The sequence below is a fragment of the Hesperophylax consimilis genome, chromosome 13, assembly GCF_061612785.1.
Source record: "Hesperophylax consimilis isolate HC1 chromosome 13, BYU_Hcon_1.0, whole genome shotgun sequence".
In the NCBI taxonomy this organism is placed as follows: domain Eukaryota; kingdom Metazoa; phylum Arthropoda; class Insecta; order Trichoptera; family Limnephilidae; genus Hesperophylax; species Hesperophylax consimilis.
The window spans coordinates 30,744,801-30,768,171 of NC_142848.1; the positions used below are offsets into that span (position 1 = coordinate 30,744,801).

Consider the following 23,371-nt stretch of genomic DNA (forward strand, 5'->3'; position numbering starts at 1 on the left):
GCATCATGGCAATATTTTGGAAATTTTAAAGCCATAGATAAAGTTTAAAGTGCTGTCGGAAAGTCGGAAAATCCGGCAAATATTTCCCAAAAGTTATTTATTTTAGTAATTTTACCAATGATTAGATTAAAATGGGGAGTAAATGGAGCTATTTTATGTTTCTGCTATGGCTGTCGTATTTAGTTATTTCAGGAATATTAATGTTTACCAGAGGATTCTTATTGACAAGACTAACCCAAAAAGATTTCACCCAATGTCAGTCTTACACTGATATTCCTTGCGGCCCTCTCGAGGCCAGCAAGACGAAAATAACAAATGGACACGAGTTTTACTGCACGCAAGATGACAGGTTGGTGTCTCTCATGCAAGACGTGAATTCGTCGACTCGTACTTGCCTGCCGAGACGCGCAAAAGTGATTCTGATTGTTATTGATGCCCTGAAGTACGAGTTTACGGAGTACAATGAGAGTTTATCCAACCCCCTGCCGTATCAGAACAAACTGCCTGTGATCAAGGAGCTATTAAAGTCTTCTCCTGACCGCACAAGGCTGTACAAGTTTATGGCAGATCCTCCAACCACCACCCTGCAAAGACTCAAGGGGTTGACCACGGGATCTCTTCCGACCTTCATCGACGCTGGCTCCAATTTCGCGACCCCAGAGATCAATGAGGATAATATTATTGACCAGGTAAGCCCAGATGATTCATATTCTCAGTTACACCTTAGGAGGCAGGTGACTCATGATATCTGACCAAACTTGTCCAGCTAATTATTATAATATGTGTGTTGTAATACTCTGTAGGTACTATCCAGGGCCGGCCCTATGAGGGCGCAATTGGCGCTGATAATACCTAATACACATCACCATTGAAATCATTTTTAAAATACAAATCATCTGAATATTATTGATTACAATGATCACCTATTTAGGCATCTACTGGTTTTGAGGTGTCAAAATTTTACACGCCCCAGGCACCGTTTGGCTCAGGGCCGTCCCTGGTATCATCTATAAAAGTAAATTTCGAGCCATATAATAAATTATAAACAAGGAGAAACTTAACATCAGTGTAGTAATTATAAGTTAATCCCATGAACTTTTGTTTTTCCTTATCTTTATAAAATGTTCTGGTAATGTATTCTAGTTGGTGTCTCGCGGAGGAAAAGCGGTCCTACTAGGAGATGACACTTGGGCCAGTCTCTACCCAAAGCGCTGGGTTCGCTCTGTGGCTATGCCCTCATTCAATACCTGGGACCTCAATACTGTGGATAATGGTTAGTTTTTTTGTGACACCTAAGCGACTTCCTTGCTGTTGATTCTAAAGCTATATCTATATCTCCACAACGGCCTATAAAATAATAGTAGTTACTACCTGGCTAAGTCTGAGATTTCACCACTAACCATTGAAAATTACATTACATACAATATGGCACCTTGTTTGCATTGGTCTTAAAATTCCAGACAACCAGTACAAATTTAATAATGCCGGAGCTGGCCATTTGATAATTTTTGATTATAATTAATAATATAAGATTATAAGAAATACAATTTTTTTTTTAAACTCTAACATAGCAGACAAGTACATCACTGTAGAGTAAGTTTAAGCTTTTGAGAATAGTTGGAAAATATTTCAAACAAGTAGGCCCTTGTTGAAAGGTATTTAATTCCTGTGCTTTAGTTTTCTAAAACCTATTCAACGATTACTGAGCAACTACTTAGAATTATAAGAATTAACATCAAGGACGTATTACAACCAGGGGCAGATCTAACGGTCAACATTTCAGCAAATGCTGACACACCGTGCACGTTAAAATAGAAAAACGCTGTCAATGCATTATAAAACAAAATATTCAATAATGAAGCGGTACATCAATATGTATTCTACAATTAGAATCCCCACATTTTCCTCATTTGAAGATTTTCCACACAAAATACCTAGTCAGTTTCAGTGGCGGCTAGCTATAAGGGGCGTTGGAGCAACGCACTCCCAAAATTTAGTCATTCTAAAAATAATAATTATCAACCGATAATAGTATCATTAAAAATCAAAGCAAATAAGGGTAATAAGAGTATTAAGTTAAATTCAACCGGCTCGAATTTTTGTTCTTTGCATGACGTGTAGTAAGTCACGTGGTGCGAGCGAATTCCATATCGCTCATCGAGAAAAGTCATAAGGGAACATCAATTATCTATACGCGCAGAGCGTGGATGTCGACTATAGAATAGAAATTTCTCCGATACGTGATTGGCGCCCTCTATTGCCTCTTAAACTCGTCGGAGAGATGGCGCCACTTTAGTTTACATGTGCGCGTACTGATCATTCCGACAGGTCGGTATAAGCTTCAAAATTGCTAATTGCTAGCTTCTTTCACCGCTGAAGGTTTACCTGACCTGACGTAGGGCAATATTTTTAGCGCACTACCCCAATGCATTTAACGAGTGTGTAATATTTTAGATGCCTTGTCATTTATATTATATATGACGTATAATAATATCACTCACCTTTTTCCATGTGGTAAATCTAACAAAGTAACAAAATTACAGACTTTTTTGTAGATCCGCCCCTGATTAAATTATTTTATAGTCGGTTTATGTATGTCACCTGCTTTTAAGATAAAACTAGTTGTGCCGCATTCATCTGCATTATTTGTTTAAGAATTCATTATGAATGATAAAGGAGGTAGAATATTTGTACCAACCTAAAAGTTGAGTTAATGCCGTACATATTTGCTTTAACAGTTTTATATTCTTTAATGAGATGGTAAACTATGTAAATCTTATCAACTGCTTTTACAACTAGCTTAAACTTTAACATTTGTGATTTTGTTTTTTTTATAATAAAAAGATCATATATGTAATAATAATTGGTGTCAAATTTCAAAAAGGGGCTTAGCTCAAAGTACCTACCTATGCAAATTTGTTCTTCTCTCTTTTTTCTTTAAAATCTAAGCAAGCTTGCCCAGAAAATGCTGACATGTACATGGATTCATTATTATGATTTTTTTATTTAATTTAATATTTTTTTAAATCACAGATACGGACAGTAATAAACAAGACATTAAAAAACATTAATTGGAGAATTCGCAACAAAGCGCTTTGTTGCGAAGGTACATTAAATTCAAAGAATTTAATGTACCTTCATTTAAAGATCTGTACATTCAAAATTCAAAACATAAAAGAAAAAGACAAGTACCAATTTTTAACTCGACTTAAATATATTTTTCCATGCCCAAAATTAAGTACTTCATTTGTCCAAAATTATTATACTTACCATGGAAGAGCTTACTTCAATTGAGGCCCCTAGAAACAAAGACGGAAGTGTCCACTTTGTTAAATTGTTGGCAATCTAAAAAAAACGTTTAATCAGTCCGTTATTCATCAATATGCAAGGAAATTTTAATAATATGATAGTAAACCGGTTTAAGAATACTATTTTAAATCATCTTTGTATCTAAATGCCCCAGTTTCTTTAAAAAATGATTTTTTTTGATGGACACTTCCGTTTTTGTTTCAATCATTTTGACCATCTTGGACACTTGCTGTTTTGTTTCACAAACAGTTGGAAACTGACGGTTTTGATGTAAATGACAATTTCAAAGATGTTGCAGTCAATGTAAGAAAACAATATTTTTAGGAAGATTTTTTTTATTGAAAAAGTTGCAGTTGAGTTCCTCTTGAAGATATTATTGAAAGTTGATAGGTCACTTCTATCTTAGAAATTTTCATAAATTTTGGATAACAGAAAATAGATTTAAAAAAAGGTAAAATAGATTTAATAAAAGGTAAAAATAGATTTAAAGAAAAGTTAACTAAATTATAAAATAATACAAAAATTAACTAAATCATTAATAAGTCTGACACGATTTCTGCCGATTCCTCATTACATTCTATGTGAACATAATCATATTCTTCTTCTTGAGGTACAAGCGAAGTAGTTGGACATAATTTCGAGTAGAAATTCAATTCGGGAATATTTCTCCAATCACCGCCAAAGTGGATATTTAGCAGTTTTGCAACATCTCGTAATTTTAAAGGATTAACCGAAATTTGATTAGCCTCAATTAAACTGGGATTTATCATATTTGCAGTTGAATTCCTCTTGCAGATATTATGGAAAGTTGATAGGTCACATCTATAATTTGTTTCTCCTTTTAAAAGAATAGCAGTTTTATTTTTGTTTCTTTTCAAAATGAACCTTTTCGTCTCCGAAAATCGAGATGCCCATGATGATGAAGGCTTCAGAATAAGTTGCGAACAAATTGTGAACAAATTCAGATAAATCTAAAAATGTCATATTTTGACATTTGCCTACAACATGATGGCGGTTTACCTTTTTTTCTTGGCGATGTTTGCCTTCCATTTATGCGGTTGTTTAACACGTTCTCTCACTGATTCCGGTGGCAATATATCGGGGAAAGTTTCCATTATTTCCATATTTCCAAAAAAAATAACAACTTTTCACTACACGATTCACTGACGCTTCCGCACGAGTTTGTATGAATTCAAGTACGGCCGCCATTATGAATAAAGGATCCTGATTGGCTATTTGAAAAACTGCCGCTTTTGTTTAGGAAGGAGGTGGACACTGCCGTATTTGTTACAACAACAAAACTTTAAAGCCAAAATACTATGGTTTAATGACAATTATATTAAAAACAGATATATTATCGAGATAGAATGAACCTTTCTCTATAAAACTGCATATTCAACTCATTTTTGACGTTTGGTGGACACTTCCGTCTTTGTTTCTAGGGGCCTCAATTGTTTACAGGAAGAAACTAAACTCATTCATGACAAAATCCAAACATTGAACACTATGAAAAAACATTTTAACGACAAACTTATCAAGAAACAAAACTCTTTCCACTTAAATTACTCTTAAAAATAACCCATATCACCCATTTTCTATATTAAGTATATTACTTATCTACTTTAACTACTTATACTTATATCACATCTACCATACATATAATGTAATTATTTTATACTTTCTCACTGTAATGTACTGTGCACTCTTCCAAACACAAGCTAACGCTTGTATGGAAGAGTAGTATTTAAATCTCCTAATATGTAAAAACCCAATGAAAATACGATTTTGTATGTAATTACTTTATTTCTTTAATAAAGATTAAAATATATATGAAAATTATCTTATATGAAAATATTGGCAGAAAGTGCACAATATCTATTAAAAAAAATTACGAATTTTTAGAGAATGTTTAAAGGAAGTATGTCATAGTTGTATTATAAGAAATATTTTTTTTATATAACAGCTTTCAAATTTCTACTAAAGTACTGCATTTATCAAAAAATATGTATGTCCGAATCCTTCAGGTTTTGATTTGTCCAGTTTGTGAGCGCTTCTTGTTGGATTTTTGATGAAAACACTTCAAAACCGTGCCCTCGTGAGCACCATCGTTTGTGCTAGGAGTTTTGCTCCGATTTAGCAAGTACGCATTAATTGGATCATCTCGGCTGGTAAACCAAGATCATAGAAGTACCTAGAGAAAGATGATTTCTAAACCTTTTAGGCCATGCTACTGAGTAAATCTTTCAATGCTGTCAACTCCTATAATATTGAATACCTAAATGTTGTAGCCATCAAGTCGCACCTGCCCGGGGAGGTTCTGCAGAAGGATTGGTCCCTGCTGGTGGCGCACTTCCTGGGAGTGGATCACTGCGGACACCGGCACGGCCCGCACCATCCCGAGATGGGGCGCAAGCTCAGCGAGATGGACCAGGTCATTCGGGATGTGGTGCGCACCATGGACAACCAGACTGCCTTGTTTGTGATCGGGGATCATGGGATGACCGCTACAGGTTTGTTTCATTCAATATAGCTAATACTTACATGTAGGCCTGAGAATACAAGAAGACCAAGTCACACAGAGATAAGGACGTCAAAGTATTCACAAAATCAATATCTATCAACCCCGAATAGACCAGATTCAAGTTCAAGAGTACATTTTTTTGAGGAAACTGGAATTTAATTGACCCTTTTTATAACTTATAATAATGTTTAAAATTTCACATGGTCTGTTTGTATTCTCATGCAAAAAAAGACCTGTCATGTCTGATTATGTCTGAAAGGGATCGAAATGACAATCTGGTCTTCTTCAACGGAAACGATCTTCCCAACATGCCTTCCATTAATATGCTCGGTGTAACTCTCTGGTGACCAGCTCAAGCTCGGGGGCTCTATCGAGCCAGAGTCAAGTTAGCCTAGAGTTAAGAAGCTGGGCGTACTGTAAAGAGCCCGCAGATATTTTAACAGTACAAAATTGCTGACTCTGTACAAATCGTAAGTGTGACCCAATGTTGAATTTGGCAGCCACCTCTAGTCTGGAGATCCAAAAATTCCTAAAAAAAAACCTTGACTCAGTGCAGAAACTGGATGTCCGTTTGATGGATTCCCCTCTCTTAACATATTGCATTCCTTAGAACACAGGCGCCAGGTAGGTATGCTGTCCTTGTTCTGCTGGTAATAATGGAAGATGCTCCTAGGAACTAGCGTCATTGATCCCTTTGGTATCGGTGCATAGTCAGGAATCACGCCAAATGCGCGCCTAACATTTGTATACGGTTGACATTTGTCATGTGAGAACGGGTCGCTTCTACGACTCACCTGTGGAACGATTTGCCGGCCTCTGTGTTTCTTCCCTCCTAGAACATTGGTCTTTTCATTCCTTCCTCTCCTCCAAAAGACCCTCCACACAGCATCCCCAAAGATGACATAGACCTGTGTGGAGTGAATGTAAAAAATAAATATATATATATTGTGGAAATGTAATTAACGCATTACCTGAAGACATTAAAAATGAGACATCTTATCCAATTAATATTGAGGATAAATACCTTGATCTGTGTAAACCAAATAATATCAAAAACAAATAATATTGTGAAAAATACCTAGAAATGTTAACCATTGTTAAAAATAAATAAAAATTACTATTATTCATTACGATCATAAGCATTATAATAATTAGTAAGTATTTTTATATTAGATATATACTTTTAAGTAAATATTATGTATTATGCATCAAGATATCAAGTTGAGATTTAAATAAATTATTATAAGCAAATAAATACGAAAAATGAGAGATTCCTTACAATCAAACTGATTGATCAGTTTTGTAGGATTTAAGTAAGATAAAATATTGTACAAATAAAAAAAATAAAAATTTAAGAATAGTGAATAAAATAATAAATAAATTAAATTTGGCCGTCCAGGTGACCACGGAGGCGAAACAGAAGCCGAGGTGACTGCCGCCATGTTCATGTACTCTCCGTATAAGCTGCTGCAACCTCCTGAGCTTCTTAGCCCCAAGACTGTTAGGCAGGTAAGTACTAAATGCACACGCTATTTGACATACTTAACTTTGCAGACTGCCAAAGAGGGATTAATGGACAATTTAAAAAAATTAATCCATCGATTAATTGTTATATTTTTAGTCTTTAGATATTTTTATGTCCAATATATTACCAGTCTAGACCGCCTCGACTGCAAAGTTAATGAGGTCATCTCCTACTGCCAATTTCATGATTATTACAAATGTATCACATTAATTAGAACATGCTGAGAACAGAACTTTTTGAATTTTTGGATAATGCCGGCCTGAAAATCTTGGCACTTGTCACGGGACGTGTGCTGCGGTACTGCAGCACTGCCATTCGAATTATGAATTGTTATGTGTGTGACTTCATGGGACACTATTGCATACATTTTACTGGTGATCGGATAACTCATCAAAATGACAATTCAACACGCCTTTAAAAAGTGATGAAATAAAAACTATGCCAAATAGGTTAGTTTTCTCATCACTTTAATGTTTATATCATTAAAGGTATGTTGAATTGTCATTGTGTTGAGTTATCATATCAATTAACCAGGTCCTCAACAAATAAAACACTGAACATTCCGATAACACACACCACACACGGACAAAGACACTTTCAATACTACGCAACCAAACTTTTTAACAGTATGCCCATTACTTTGAAACAATTATTGACTTCAAACACATCTACAAACTTTCTCAAAAAACATATCGTAGCCTGGATAAAAAATCAAGATATTAACTTTATTCAAAAGATTATAATTCCAAACCAAACATAACCAAAATATAATAAGTAAAATTAAGTATTATACACGTTATTCAAGAATTATCCAAAAATACATACACTCTCATATAAAAGTGTGTTTTCATGTTTCAATATATGTCTGTGAAAAAAAAAATAATAATAACTTTCTACTACAACACATAAATACCTGTCACCCTTAATCACAAAAACGTTAACACCTCAGCACAGGTTCTCCTAGTGAGGTGTTCACGTAACATACAATATCACCCACACACAGTTTTACCTATATCAACTTTATTTTTTATACCTTTTTTCTGTACTTTTTTTCTCTGTACTACAATATAAACCACTGTAATCATTTGTAAAACATGTATTCAAGAATAGACATAAATAAATCATGGAACCCATTTTACTCAAGTCATTTTTGGAGATATCGAAAAACTAATTTTACTGTCGTTAATAACTCTTTTAATATAAAACATTTTCATCAAACTAAAAAATAAATAGAATACTGCCTCATTGTGTTGATCTGTGCAAAAATCGTAGAGATTTAGATAATTGAATATAAATTATCATTTTAACTCTCCATTGCACTAATCCCGCCATTGGGGAGTTCCAAGTCCTCGTTGGGTAATTCCAAGTCCTCGTTGTGGAAAAAGCACAGTTATAAGTAGTAAATTTAATATTTTACTTAATTTAAAAGATTGATTTCTGCTTATAACCAAAAAATTCTCTTGAATAAATTATTTACAGATTAGCTCAGTGCGAGACAACACCATTAAAAATAAGCAACAGTTATTATAATCTAGTAAATGAATCGATTATAAATAAAACTTCCTATTTATTGATTTATTTTTAAATTTATCTTCCTTGACTAGTTTTGCTCAAAAATAAGACTAAAAACTACAAAAAAAAATTATATATTTTTCTGTTATGTAATATGTATATCTAAATATTAAAATATATTGAATGTTTATATCGTAACACATTTACAAAATAGTTAACTTTATCTAAACAAAAAAACCCTCTCATTTGTGAGATGACTGTCGAAAAAATATCTAGACAAATATATGAAGTGGATTTATTATTTCTATATAAACCTGAATACATTCTCTACATGAAAAACATTAATCAAAAGGTGTTTACGAAGATATAATGACCTTTGTACTACAGTGCAACCTTTATCTACCGTTTTTGAAGGGATCTATTGAAAAAAACCATGAATTCGGGAAAACAATGGATGCAGGAAATTTTTAAAAAATCACTAAATTCATGCTTAAATGTTTAATTTTCTTAAAAATATGTGAAGTTTAATTTTTAATTTTTGTAGTTTGTTAAGTTAAATCTGAAATTTCAAATAATCGGTTCATTTTGAAACGCTTGAAACACGGAATAAATAAAAATAACGCGCGCCCACTACCGCTCTGTACGAATATTTGATATCTAAACTAAAGCACAACATTCACACACGAATCCATCCGCCCGTGTATTTCTGCACCGGACAGGCTCAACGAGCCGATCCGCCTAGTAGATGTTTGTGTGAATTCTACACATAGTGCCAACTTTCCGCTGATGTTCTGCTCATTGTTTACGACACCGTTAATCGAAACCAAGCATTTTGCTACGGAATATGGTTTAAAAATGTATGTTCAAATTTTAAAAACGATTGATCGAGTAAAATATGTACAAAAACTGTGTGATTTAAAGGATGAATGCAGTAAAACGATTCACGGAGAAACGATTTTCACAAGTTTTGTATGACATAAATTCGGGACTGGAAGAAAAAACTATAAATACGGGAAAACGATCATTCGAAGAACGATCGATCGAAATTTCACTGTACATTGAAAACTCAAATGTGTATTTCCATTGTCGCAACGCTGTTTTACGAAAACGAATTTTTACATTCATAGATAATTTATTTCCTGAGCTGTCATAGAGGCTACATTCATGAAATAAAAAGTAGAATCGATAGTGTTATTAGCTCAAGCGATTTTGATTTTTTCCTATCTACAGTTTTCAAAGCATATAGATTAAAATCGCATAGCAAAAAAATTCAGGGTGGATGGTATTAGAACGGGTCTCTTGAGCACCATCGGCAAGTTCAGCCTTTTAAAAAAAAGGTTTCCGGAGCACCATCAGCACTTTACTTGTTAATAATGAAATTTATTGATATATCACTTAAAAAAAATTATTATCGTACCATTACTCCATGGTATGTTTAATGAGGTTGTCTCGTAGATGACATAACTTTTAGAATATTTTAAATAATGATGATATTTATAGGCCGTCAAAATGTTGATATTTGTGGACGGCCCAAAGCCTGTGACATCACAGTACAAGCGGGACCGTACTGAAGCACTGCCATTTGCTGAATCGTGTCTAGTGTAATGTCACCAGAAATCACTGCATATGTTTTACCCAAGTTCACTTATCAAAGCTGATAACTTTGTCGTTTTTGGAGATATTGAAAAACTAATTTTACTGTTGTTAAATGTAAAAAATTTTCATGAAAAAAATGGAGGCGAGCTCATTGTAAAATATAATTTCAGGTTGATCTGGTACCCACATTGTCCTCCATCCTTGGGCTTCCACCGCCACACTCTAATCTCGGAGCCATCATCCTCGATGCTCTTCCCTTCTCCGAAGAGCTGAAGGTTCCATTCAAAGACTGGCAGTTTGCATTACTCAATATGTGGGCCAATGTCAAGCAGGTAATGCATACAACAGTTTCTAAACCACACACGACGCATTGCTAAATGAATGCAAAACAAGCGCCATCCTCCAAAGCGGAGATAATGGCTGATCTTTAAAAGGAAATCGCGCCGAAGAGAAAGAAGAATACATAGATACTTTCAATGAAACAAAAGAAAAAACCTTAAATTAATGGATGAATAATTCATCATTAATTTTGATATATATTTATTTATTTGGTTCCGTAATAAGTGAACACGTAACCTACTTAGCATAGTCTTTGTTTCATCATTTTTCATGACTTTTTATCACTTTTTAAAGGTGTATTGAGTTATCCAGTTACCAGCAAGAATAGCCCCTTTTGTAGGTAGGTACCGGTAGGTAAAATAAAAATAAAATAGTAATATTACATGTTGTAAGGGTTTATAATATTACTGTAAATCATAAATTTAACTACTACAGTAGAACCCCGTTAATTCGAACCCCGATAATTCGAAAAAACGCGTAATTCGAAATTTTCGCAAAAAAAATTTCCGCTGAAAAATTTTTTCATACAAAATTTTTTTTAATTCGAAATTCGTTAATTCGTAATTCGAAATTTATTTTTGTCCGCGCACGAAAATTTGTTCGTGTAATTCGAAAAAATTTGATTTTTGCGAAAATAAATCATAATATTTCGTAAATCTGAATCTAAAAGTCAGCCGTGGCGGTAAAACGCCGAAAAATGTATTTTTACGTGGTTATACATCGTCCTAATTAGTATTATTATTTTGTAAATCTGAAACGATTTACACTGGAATGTCATATTTTTTCAAATTTATTTCGAATATCCGAGTTTAAAGGGCCGAGAAAATACATTTTACGCGGATATATGTCGTAGTTTTACGAGTTTACGCCAAATATCTGAATTTAAAGGGTCGGCCGCGACGAAACTCGGCCGCGTAATTTCGATTTACGCGTAAATATATCGTATTTCATCACCGCGACGGAAATCGGACGCGAAATTTCAATTTACGCGGAAATATATCGTATTTTTACTAACTTTACTTCGAATATCCGAGTTGAAAAAATACGGCGCGACGGAAATCGGCCGAAAAATTTCGATCCATGCCGAAATATGACATATTTTTACGAATTTACTTCAAATAACTGAACTTAAAAGGCCGGCCGCGACGAAAAACTGCCGACAAAATTCGATTTACGCGGAAATATATCATATTTTTACGAATTTATTTCGAATATCTAATTTGAAGAGCCGGCCGCGACGGAATACGGCCGCAAATTCTCGTTTTACGCGGAAATATATCGTATTTTTACGAATTCAAATTCAGATATTTGAAATAAAGGGCCGGCCGCGACAGAAAATTACCGCGAAATCTCGATTTACGCGGAAATATATCGTATTTTTACGAATGTCTCAATTTAAAGGGTAGGCCGCGCCCGAAATCGGCAGCGAAATCTCGATTTACGCGTAAATATATAGCATTTTTATGAATTTATTTCGAATATCTGAATTTGAAGAGCCGGCCGCGAATCCTCGTTTTACGCGGAAATATATAGTATTTTTACAAATATCTCAATTTAAAGGATAGGCCGCGACCGAAATCGGCAGCGAAATCTCGATTTACGCGTAAATATATAGCATTTTTATGAATTTATTTCGAATATCTTAATTTGAAGAGCCGGCCGCGACGGAATACGGCCGCGAATCCTCGTTTTACGCGGAAATATATCGTATTTTTACGAATTCAAATTCAGATATTTGAAATAAAGGGCCGGCCGCGACGGAAAATTACCGCGAAATATCGATTTACGCGGAAATATATCGTATTTTTACGAATATCTTAATTTAAAGGGCCGGCCGCGACAGAAAATTACCGCGAAATCACGATTTACGCGGAAATATATAGTATTTTTACGAATATCTCAATTTAAAGGGTAGGCCGCGACCGAAATCGGCAGCGAAATCTCGATTTACGCGTAAATATATAGCATTTTTATGAATTTATTTCGAATATCTGAATTTGAAGAGCCGGCCGCGACGGAATACGGCTGCGAATCCTCGTTTTACGCGGAAATATATCGTATTTTTACGAATTCAAATTCAGATATTTGAAATAAAGGGCCGGCCGCGACGGAAAATTAACGCGAAATCTCGATTTACGCGGAAATATATCGTATTTTTACGAATATCTCAATTTAAAGGGTAGGCCGCGACCGAAATCCGCAGCAAAATCTCGATTTACGCGTAAATATATAGCATTTTTACGAATTTATTGCGAATATCTGAATTTAAAGGGCCGGCCGCTACGGTAATCGACCGCGAAAATAAAGAAATAATTGGTATTAATACGAATTTACAACTAAAATACCACCCGGATTTGTAGAGGCGGCCGAGAAAATCGATTTTTGGCGTATTTTTTTTTTTTTTTTTTTTCATAAAATTTCGAATTACGTGGGAATTCGTTAATTCGAAATTTGATTTTTGATGTCCGCTGGATTTCGAATTAACGAGGTTCTACTGTAATATGCATCATTACAATAGGTAGAGATATGCATAATAAATATGTCAATGCAGTTCAATAAATTTATCTATCTATATCAGCCATAGATAAATGAGTTTGTGAGTTCTTGCCTGTATTGTATCAGCGATACGTTTCATACATATTTTTTTGAATTAAACTTACTTCGGTAACCAATTTACTGATAAAACACGGCCCTAATGCATATCCAATTTTTATCTACAAACTTCAAAGGAGCAACTGCAGAATCCGTGTTTTGAAAAATTATTTGTGTTTATTTTTAGGTTACAGAATACATGCAGCAGTACTCTGAAACATCAGATCAGTTCACTTACGATAAGATGGAAAACATTGAGAAGAAATTCACAATCCTCAGTCACCGAGTTCAGAGTGTCTATAATGAGAGGGCTTTCTACTCATTCGCCACTGACGCTAGGTATTATTTATTTGTGATACTTATTATAGAACTTATTTCTATTTTTTTACTATTCCATGAACCTGGATGATTGTCTTCTTACAGGGAATTCCTAATTGACGTGAGATCAATGTGCCAAGAAGTATGGATTCAATTTGACTCCTTCTCGATGAGCCGTGGCCTTTTGCTCATCTTCCTGACCATCTTCTTCTGCTACATGATTGTGGATGGCATTCCCCCCGAGCGACTTCCCGAGATCTTCCAGAGTTCCTTCCTGTGGTGCTCTTACGGTGCCATGGCCGTCGCGGTCCTAGTTAGCATTGTTGGCCATGCTTTCTTCCACGTGGAAAACTTAGAACTTACCATTCTCTTCTCCACGGGGATGGTGTCTGTATTTATGTTGGCTATGCTGGTCATTCAGAACTGGGACATGATTGCACAGCACTGGTACGACACGTCAAAGAAGCGCAGCTGTATGGACTACTCTGCTCGAGCCACTCTGGCGCTCTCGGCCTGTGGTCTATTCTCCAACAGCTATGTGGTGGAAGAAGCTTCCGTTTCTTACTTCCTCTTTATCTCTCTGCTGCTGGCCGCTTGCTACAGCGCCAACCTACCTAAGAAAGTAATGCCTCTCTTCTTCCTTCTGGGCGGCTTGATGACCTTCTCAAGATTCTACCTCAACTGCCGCGAAGAACAAGGAGAATGCTACTTCAATAAGGTATCAGAAACAACTCAAAACACTTCCCCCGCAGTGTGTATGAGTCTGTTTGCTTTAGCTTTATTGGTGATGCAGACGAGGAGTTGGCTGATGAACTGTGGGAATCTGTCTGCTCCGGACACTTTGCTGTGGCGCTACGGTCCCATAGTGACAGCCGTTATTACGGGAGCGCACTGGATCTTATCCTGGGGTCTCCCGGGCTCCAAGCAACAGGCGCGAGCTGATGCTCTGGCTCAGTTGATATTTGGAGTAATGGCCACTACTATTATTGTGTTAATAATCAAGCCGATGAGCGCATTCCACGTGCAAAGGCAAGCGGAGAGCTTCTCCGTGTATGCTCGAGACAACATAGTACCGCAGCTGTTTAACCAGATGAGGTGGATGTTTGCAAAGAAGAATGCCAACAGCAAGAAAACAGAAGAGGAAGAGGACATTCCCGTGGTGTGTGGACTGGCCACGGTGTACAGTGCTACGTACGTGATGCTGAGCACCTGTGTGACCATGGTGGTAGCTGTGCTGCTGGGCCCCGTGGCCGCCTCCTCCATTGTCTTCTGCTACGCCACCGGCACCATCCTGCTCCTCATCTTAGCCATCGTTCGCTACCAGAATTCCTATACCTTGGGTAAGCTTTATTAATACCTAGTATTACAGGCAAATATTTGAGAAAACCCCTAGAAAATAATATACCTCAAACATTACGTTACAATGAAACTTTAAATTGTTTACGTGTAATATCTGTGATTTCCATGTCCAGCTCAACTGGTGAGCGTGGACGCTTGCGGGGTGCAGCTGTGGGTGCTTTTGTCGCTGTACTTCTTCTATGGCACGGGGCACCAGGCCACTCTATCTTCCATCCAGTGGAGCGCTGCCTTTGTGGGGACTTCGGGTCATTTTGTGCACAACGCCATTCCTGCATTCCTCGTCATGCTCAATACTTATGGTCAGTATTGCTATATTTGTGCTTGTCCAGGCCTGGAAGTCTAGGTTATAACCTTTAATTTTGAATTCAATATGAAATGTGTGAAAATGATGTTTGATTGAGCGTAACAAAGTTTCTCAAATCTAGAAATTTGTTTGTACTTTCCGTTTCAAGAGTTTTAATGGTTCAGTATAGATTCTTTTTTCAAATGTTATTTGGACTTTCTTATTTGCATTTTTTCAATATTACGGTACCTACCTGCCTGAAGAAAGTTTGAAAAAAGGATCGTTGTTGAGTAACATTTCTTTGGACAAATTATATAATTCCTTATTTCAATTTTTTTTTAATATTGTTTTATAATTAAGTAGGTTCGTATTTAACCTTTTCACCGCGATCAAATGTACCGAAAATTACACTCGTACGCGGTACTCACTTTGAAAATCAAAACCTACCACTTGAAACAGCTATAAATCTCTTATTTCTAGACAGATTTATGATTTGCTTATCTTAAAAGCTTTATTAATGCTCTTGAAGTTTGTTGAAACACATAAATAAACAATAAACTGCAGGATACAGATATAATATTATAAACAGTGACCCATCACAAGAAATCAACAAGAACTGTCGCCATCGCATGCACACTGCTATATTGTTTATAGTATTTACTTACCCGGTCCGATGGGATTTGGACCACTGCGCCGATATCATCAAAACACAATTATTTTTATTATTATATCTACTAACAAATAAAGTTTTAATAAAAAGTTAACACGAGGAGAAATATTTATAAGTTTTGTTTTTCATGGTAGTTTCTAAAACATGGCCACACACACAATGTCACATCGCACTCTGGGCATTTATACTGGGACATTTTCCTTTTTTTAGAAATGGCGCACACTCGGCAGGCTCGGTGAAGTTTTTGAGAATTATTTCCCTTTATTGGGTGGGGCATATGTTTTGCTAATGCCTTAGCAGTTAGTCTCAGAGCTAAATCGTGTGAAGAGCGAGAATGAGGCTCAGATCGGGAAGTTTCATGATATTTTTGCAACAATTGTCGTATTACCGCTAATTGGAAATCTGCTAAACTAACATTTTTATTTGTAATTGATTTAAAAGCTATATGAGAGTTCAATAAATACAGATCAATAATATGGAAGGCCATTTTTTTATACCACTTAATTGTTTTTCGCAGGCAATTAATACTACTTAACATCAAGTCCACTTTGTCAACAGAACCCATACACTTATTATAGTCTAGAACGCACTTGGGTTTCATAATTGGTTGACGAGTTTTCCAATCAACTTTTCCCGTCATGTCCATGGAGTCGTCATGTAAGGTTGTTAGCATGTGAACTTCTCTTTTATCGCACCACTTTAAAGCCAACAGAGGTCCACGATGTGGTGCTTTCATTTCACCCTTTTTAAGTTTATTAAATTTTGCCATGCCTTTTCGTGTCTTCCGCACCGTACCACATGCATTGGTTTTGTTCGTATGGAGAAAATCATATAGTTGCGGGCTACTGTACCAATTATCAATGAAAAGATTATGTCCTTTATTTAAATAATCTTGAAGTAGTGTCGTTACTACAGCCCCCGAAACCCCGAGACATTCAGAGTCAGTTATGTCAGTCCCTTCGCCACAATAAATAATGAAGTCTAATATAAAACCCGTCTTCACGTCACACAATACAAACATTTTAATTCCAAACCGGTGACGTTTGGATGGTATATATTGTTTGAAAATTAAACGCCCTTTGAAAACAATTATGTTCTCATCGATACATAAATTTTCATAAGGTATCAAAGTTTTTTTGAACATTTTTCGGGTATGGTCAATTATGATTTTAATTTTGTAAAGTCGGTCACCAGGAATTTGTGTGTCGGGGTTTGAGAAGTGTAACATTCGCAATATAATTTCGTAACGATCCCTAGACATGGCTTTTCCGAAAATTGTACTAGTGAGCAATGGGTCAGTGGACCAGGTGTTCTTCGATAGTAAGATGTCGGTTTCTCGTCATTAACATTAACAGTGCAAAAAAAAAGTACATTTCTTCGACAGATGTGTCAACCCATTTACGAAGTCTGGATTTTTGGGAAGGTTCTTGTTTTGATATGGTGGCTATATAATATCGATTAGTTTCGATCACCATTTTTGTCACTATTTCTTTGTTCAAGAAGTATTCAAAAAAGTCAATTTCCGATGAATTACCAGAAAATAAAGTGGATGGATCAAAACCTGACACAAAATCATCAAATTCATGAACTATTGGAATAAATAGACCAGAGGTCCAAGAAGAAAAGCAGTCTGCATTTACGGTATAATCTAAGTTAGGTGTACGAGAGTCATGATCTTGGCTTGTCCCGGGGGCGTTTATTTCACTGTCACTAACTTCTTCAGTAATTGGTATATCTTGATCATCTTCACTTATTTCTAAATCAGAGTCAATGTCTAAAAATGTTTCATAAATTTTGTCTTCCGTAAGACTGGGGTTTGTCATTTTTAAGGGAGTTCAATTTTGATATATAAACGGTAAGCCTATAAATATAGACAGATATATTACTATTTAGGTTGTCCACACAATTTAGAAATAAAATCACAAAATAAAGTCAATCAAAAAGTCTTGAGTAAAATAACTATTTTTAAAACATGTTACGTCACAAGTTCACAAACAAACGAAAGTCAATCAAAAAGTCTTGAGTAAAATAACTATTTTTAAAACACGTTACGTCACAAGTTCACAAAAAAACGAAAGTCAATCAAAAAGTCTTGAGTAAAATAACTATTTTTAAAACACGTCACGTCACAAGTTCACAAACAAACGAAAGTCAATCAAAAAGTCTTGAGTAAAATAACTATTTTTAAAACACGTCACGTCACAAGTTCACAAACAAACGAAAGTCAATCAAAAAGTCTTGAGTAAAATAACTATTTTTAAAACACGTCACGTCACTTAAGTTCACAAACAAACTAATGTATCACAGAAAAATAAATTACTTAAAAAGATTCGCAAAATAGAAATCGGTCAATATTTTACATCGACGCATAAGTCCATCAAAGCTGATTGGATCACCTAAGAAATACTATGGATGACACAACGGTTCAGCGGCGCGACATTCAAATGACTGAATGAAGATTTAACGAATCATCGCCTTCACAATGTCAATGTAAACAATTTATTATATTTTAACCAGCAAACGTCAGATGTCAGTAAGATAAAGGATTGAACTATTTTTTGGTTCAGTTATCTGCTAAATTCGTCGCGTATTTACGTAGTATACAGCCGCTAAAGTCAAACGCATCATATGATGCGCGTAGCGTTGGGGGCACAAATTATTTCCGCATGAATTGATGCGCGTAGCGGCGAAAAAGTTAAGTACCTACTTGACCTATGTGATTTCAGCGGAAATTTTGGTTTTGATTTATCAAAACAGAAAATTAGAAAATACTTTTTTTGAAAGCTATGTTCACGGAACTGCTAGTTATCAATATATAGACAACATTATCTAAGTTGACTAATCACCTATTGTGTTTATAAAAACCTTCATTGTATCAATGTTAACAATTTTATGGCAGTCATGTAACTTTGATGTAAATATTGAATAGTTTTTATAGAAGTTTATAACAGTGTTGTGTTGTGTTCAGGTGCCAACATCCTGGCAGGCCTGTGTGTGCCCCTTCTGGTGCTGGCCCCGCTCCCGCTGTGCGCCCTGTACGGGCCCCCGGCCCCCCCGCGCCCCACCCAGCCAGACGCCAAGCGCGGGGAGATGCTGCTCTACGAGGATGACGGGCTTCTCATGGCCTCCATGTTCAACGCCTCCGCCAAGTTCATCCTCTTCTTGGCTGTCAGGGTGAGATATAATGCTACACCATACTGATTCATAATTAAGTAAACATAATAATTTATATTGTACGTCTTAGATTTCGTTCTGCTCGTCAGTTCAATTTCATAAAAGGTAAACCATAACCTAAAATTCCATTTTATTGTGATAAATATGCATTGAGATAATTAATGAAGGATTTTTTCATTATTTATTTATTTATTTATTTATTTATTTATTTAAACGCCCATTGGGCTTTTACATACATTGTTATTAGAGTTATTACATTAACTATGTGACATTGAAAAGTTTACGTACATATATAAATAAAATAGTTATTATATCTGTAGTACATAAATGTTTTACAAATAATACAGAATACCATTATGGAGAACAGTTTTTTTTTTCTTTTTTTACTTACTTAGAAAATTAAATGGATTGAAATTAATCAGCATTTATAGGGACTTAAAATCATATTCGAATTGTTATTTAAATTACAATATTAAATTGTAAAGTTAAAACATATATATTAAAGTTAAAAAGTCATAAAAGAAGTCATAAAAGAAAAGAGTGAAAAAACAGAAGCTAAAAAATGGGTTTTTTACTATGGAGTGGAGAAGTCATACATATCAGCAAAGTGTTTATGTAGATTTCGTTTGAGCACTGCTACGGAATCTCTAAATATATCAACAACATTACCAAATTTATTACCAAAATTTTGTATTCGATTTAACGATATGTGCGCATGATAATTAGATTTGAAATTGTTACAGAAAAAGGTGAAAAAAAAATATTATAATGGAATTGTTCTAAATCAAAAACAATTTCACTTTCAAAAACACGTTTACCAACCAACCCTCGGGTAATGAACAGTGTAGCTAAATCCAGACTTATTTATTGTAACGTAAATAAACGCAATTATTGTAAAGAACCTTTTACTTTTCACAAGAGTTCCCAACACTAAATCTGCAATTAAAGCAGAGATATAACAGTTACCCATTAGAGAAAGTAAGATAACGAATATAGCAAAATATAAGTATTAAAGGACAATCTAATAGCAGAAGGTCGTCTCAAACAGTATTCCGTGTTCCTCTTATAGTGTAAGCAAGTAAGCATATCTAGTTATCTCAATCACACCCGTGATGTAGAATGTAGTATTCAACGCAAATTCGAAAATGCCGCCCACTATCGTTTATTTCATTCATACGCACATATTCTTTAAATGTCTATCTTTGTCATGTTGGTGTTCATCAAATCACAAGAGTGATTTGTACTTGCCATATTTTATATTGAGTTTATGAGACAATATCAGACAATAAAGTCATTGATTTGAATGCTTTAAAACCGTATTTTAAAGTTTATATAACATATTTTAGCTCTCAAATTTGCAGTATCTCAAAAATGTGTGTTTTGGTTTGGTGACTTTTGCCTGAACGATGACGATATGGTAGTTTAATTGTGCCGTGTATAATGGTACAAAAATAAATAAAAATAATGCATAATTATTGAAAGTGCTGCTTCCATTCCAGATGTTTGTGTGCATGTTAGCTGCCACTGTTCACTGCCGCCACCTGATGGTGTGGAAGGTGTTTGCTCCGAAACTGATCTTTGAGGGTCTTGGTCTCAGCGTTTCCGTGGCGGCCGTGCTGCTCGCCTTCCTGCTGCTGATCCGCATCCACTCCCGCCTGGAGGCCTTCATCACGCACCTGGCCAAGTCCAGCTGATCCGGAAAGAGCAAGAGGGACTGAACACTCACCGGACATCTCCCATACAATTATATGGCGTCAACTTGTTGTCTTTGTGATGTGCTCTTCCGATTGAATATTAACATTTGTAAACAACTCTAATTCAAATATGAACTCTTTGGATTTTAAAGTTATCATCATTAACATTACTTAATTTATCCAATAAACTCGCAAATTTCCAAATTCATCATCAATGAAATATGAATTCTTGCGATTCACTGAAATGTTGCTTTAAAGATATCAAAATTATAGCCACTCAATTGGGCATGTCGTAGAAAGAGTTGGACAAAAGGCTTTTTATTCTAGGCTTGCAGAACCACTCACTTACTGCATGTTCTTCTATAGAACCAGTTGACAAGTGACTCATTTCGTGTATCTAAAACTTCCCACATATCAGTTGTTGGTGAAACTTGGTAAATTGTTAACGTTGATTTATTTAAGTTTTTTGATCTAGGATAATTATAGTGTGCATTTTATAACATTTTGTATTTTCTCTCCGCAGCATTGAAGTTTAGAAACATACCTGTATTTGGTATGATGTGAGCTTTTCACGGCCAAAAGTATTATGCCGTGTAGCGTTACCTCCTTTACCAATCATCGGGGCAGATGTGTAAAGATTGTTTGGTCTGATTTATACAATTTACCAAATTGCCTTCCGTTGAGATGATTACAAAATCCAGCTGATGCGGCGATGTCCTGTAAATACTTGTATAATATTATTAATTTATGGGAATAAGTACGAGTGAATAGTTACTAGACTAGTTACCCGCTGTTATGGTTTGTAGATAGATAGAATTTATTGATAATTCCGCTGAAGGCGTTTCTAGGTTTAAAGTAGGCTGGTATTTTTATCAAGACTGTTTATATACTTTTCATCGTCACACTCGTTCGCATAAGTAGGAACATAATTTTTTATATTATTTATATTCCATTATGCGATTCTTCCCTCAGGTTAGCTGCGATGATAGAAAGAGAATCCATTTCTCATTATTTTAGTTAATAGAGTACTTGTAATATGATGTATCTTCAATCCAGTTTAAATACCTAGAATCTTTTGTTGAAAATTGCACTCGACCTTGTGCATACTTTAATTAGTTGAATCTATTTTTTACTTTCTTGTTGACGGAATTTTCGTTAGCTGTACTCCGCCACGCGTTGCTTTTTACTCAGTCTGTCTGTGCAGATAGAGAAACAATATCGCATTTTGCTTTTACGTCCAATTTGTCCCTGTTTTTCAAAAAAGCATGTTTTTACCTGTCTCAGGTGACATCTATACAGGGTGTCCGGAAACTCGTAGTACAAGCGGGAAACTGGTGAATCTACATCACATTTGGAGTCGATTTTGTAGTATATTTTTTTTTATTTGAGCTTTCGTTATCGAGTAAATCGAGTTTGAAGTTGATTTTTTTTTTTTTTTTTTTTTTTTTTTTAATCAAATTCTTATAAATTATTACTGAAGATCAAAGTACCCAACTAATTAAAACTATTTGAAAGTAAAACAAATGAAGAAACTCGGATTTGAAGCATTATTTTGAAATCACCCTTGATTTAACCCGGTGTAATCATAAAATATTTCTGCTCTGCAGGGTTAAAACATCTGTTATTCAACCCTAAACACCAGAAAAAACTTTAACCCTAAAATAACCGAAAAATATTTTTTTTTGGTTTTTTTTTTTTTTTTTTGAAAATGCTCAAATCAAAAAAAATTATGTTTTTTTGGGTTCCCCATGTGGTGTAGATTCTCCAGTTTCCCGCTTGTACTACGAGTTTCCGGACACCGTGTATAATATAAATATATATAAAAACACACGCATATTCGAATGCAAAATTGTGTCAAAATTTCAAAGCAATCCGTGAAGAACTTTTGGAGATTTAAGATTTTGAACAAACAAACATTTACATTTTTATTTATATATATTTTTTATTTATTTTTTTTTTTTTTATTTATTTATTATTTAACATTATAAATGATAACAATATGCCGACTTATAAATAATTTGTTCATTATTATTCTATTTCTCCATAAGTTGAGCTCCAGGAGCTCGTGTTTATGGGAGGAGTCTTTACATTTAGTTCTAATGATTTTTTAAACAATAATCAAAAACTTTTGAAATAAATACAAACATAATATTAACATAGGTACACAAATTAGAAAATTGTTTTTTTAAAGATAATTAAAATAATTCATCTTTTTACAGATTAAGTAAGCGTGAGGAAAAAAAATATGTAAATAGAAGATTTAATGAGATCATAAATTGCAAGAAATTTTCTTATTTTGATTGTCTGGTATTCTAAACAGCCATGCCTTCTCATTTTGGGCGTGGTGCAATAATTAGTATTTACTAGTTTAAATTTTTATTTATTTATTCTCTTTTTACATAGAATCGTTTTTTTTCCTTTCTATTACTTTCAGTTATTTTGTGCTGCAATGTTTGTTTATGAAACCCGTATTTAGATC

General features: G+C 34.9%; 1 protein-coding gene across 1 annotated transcript; it reads left to right on the top strand.

Moving 5' to 3' along the window:
- The first annotated feature begins 48 nt into the window (after positions 1–48).
- Positions 49–22,448, top strand: PIG-O (phosphatidylinositol glycan anchor biosynthesis class O). The gene is made up of 10 exons (XM_089638991.1): positions 49–689; positions 1,144–1,273; positions 5,598–5,819; positions 7,230–7,339; positions 10,634–10,795; positions 13,582–13,733; positions 13,818–15,052; positions 15,185–15,370; positions 18,993–19,198; positions 20,698–22,448. Exons 1-10 carry the CDS (start codon positions 132–134, stop codon positions 20,890–20,892), a joined length of 3,156 nt encoding a protein of 1,051 aa, XP_089495117.1. The 5' UTR covers positions 49–131; the 3' UTR covers positions 20,893–22,448.
- Positions 22,449–23,371: the final 923 nt, after the last annotated feature.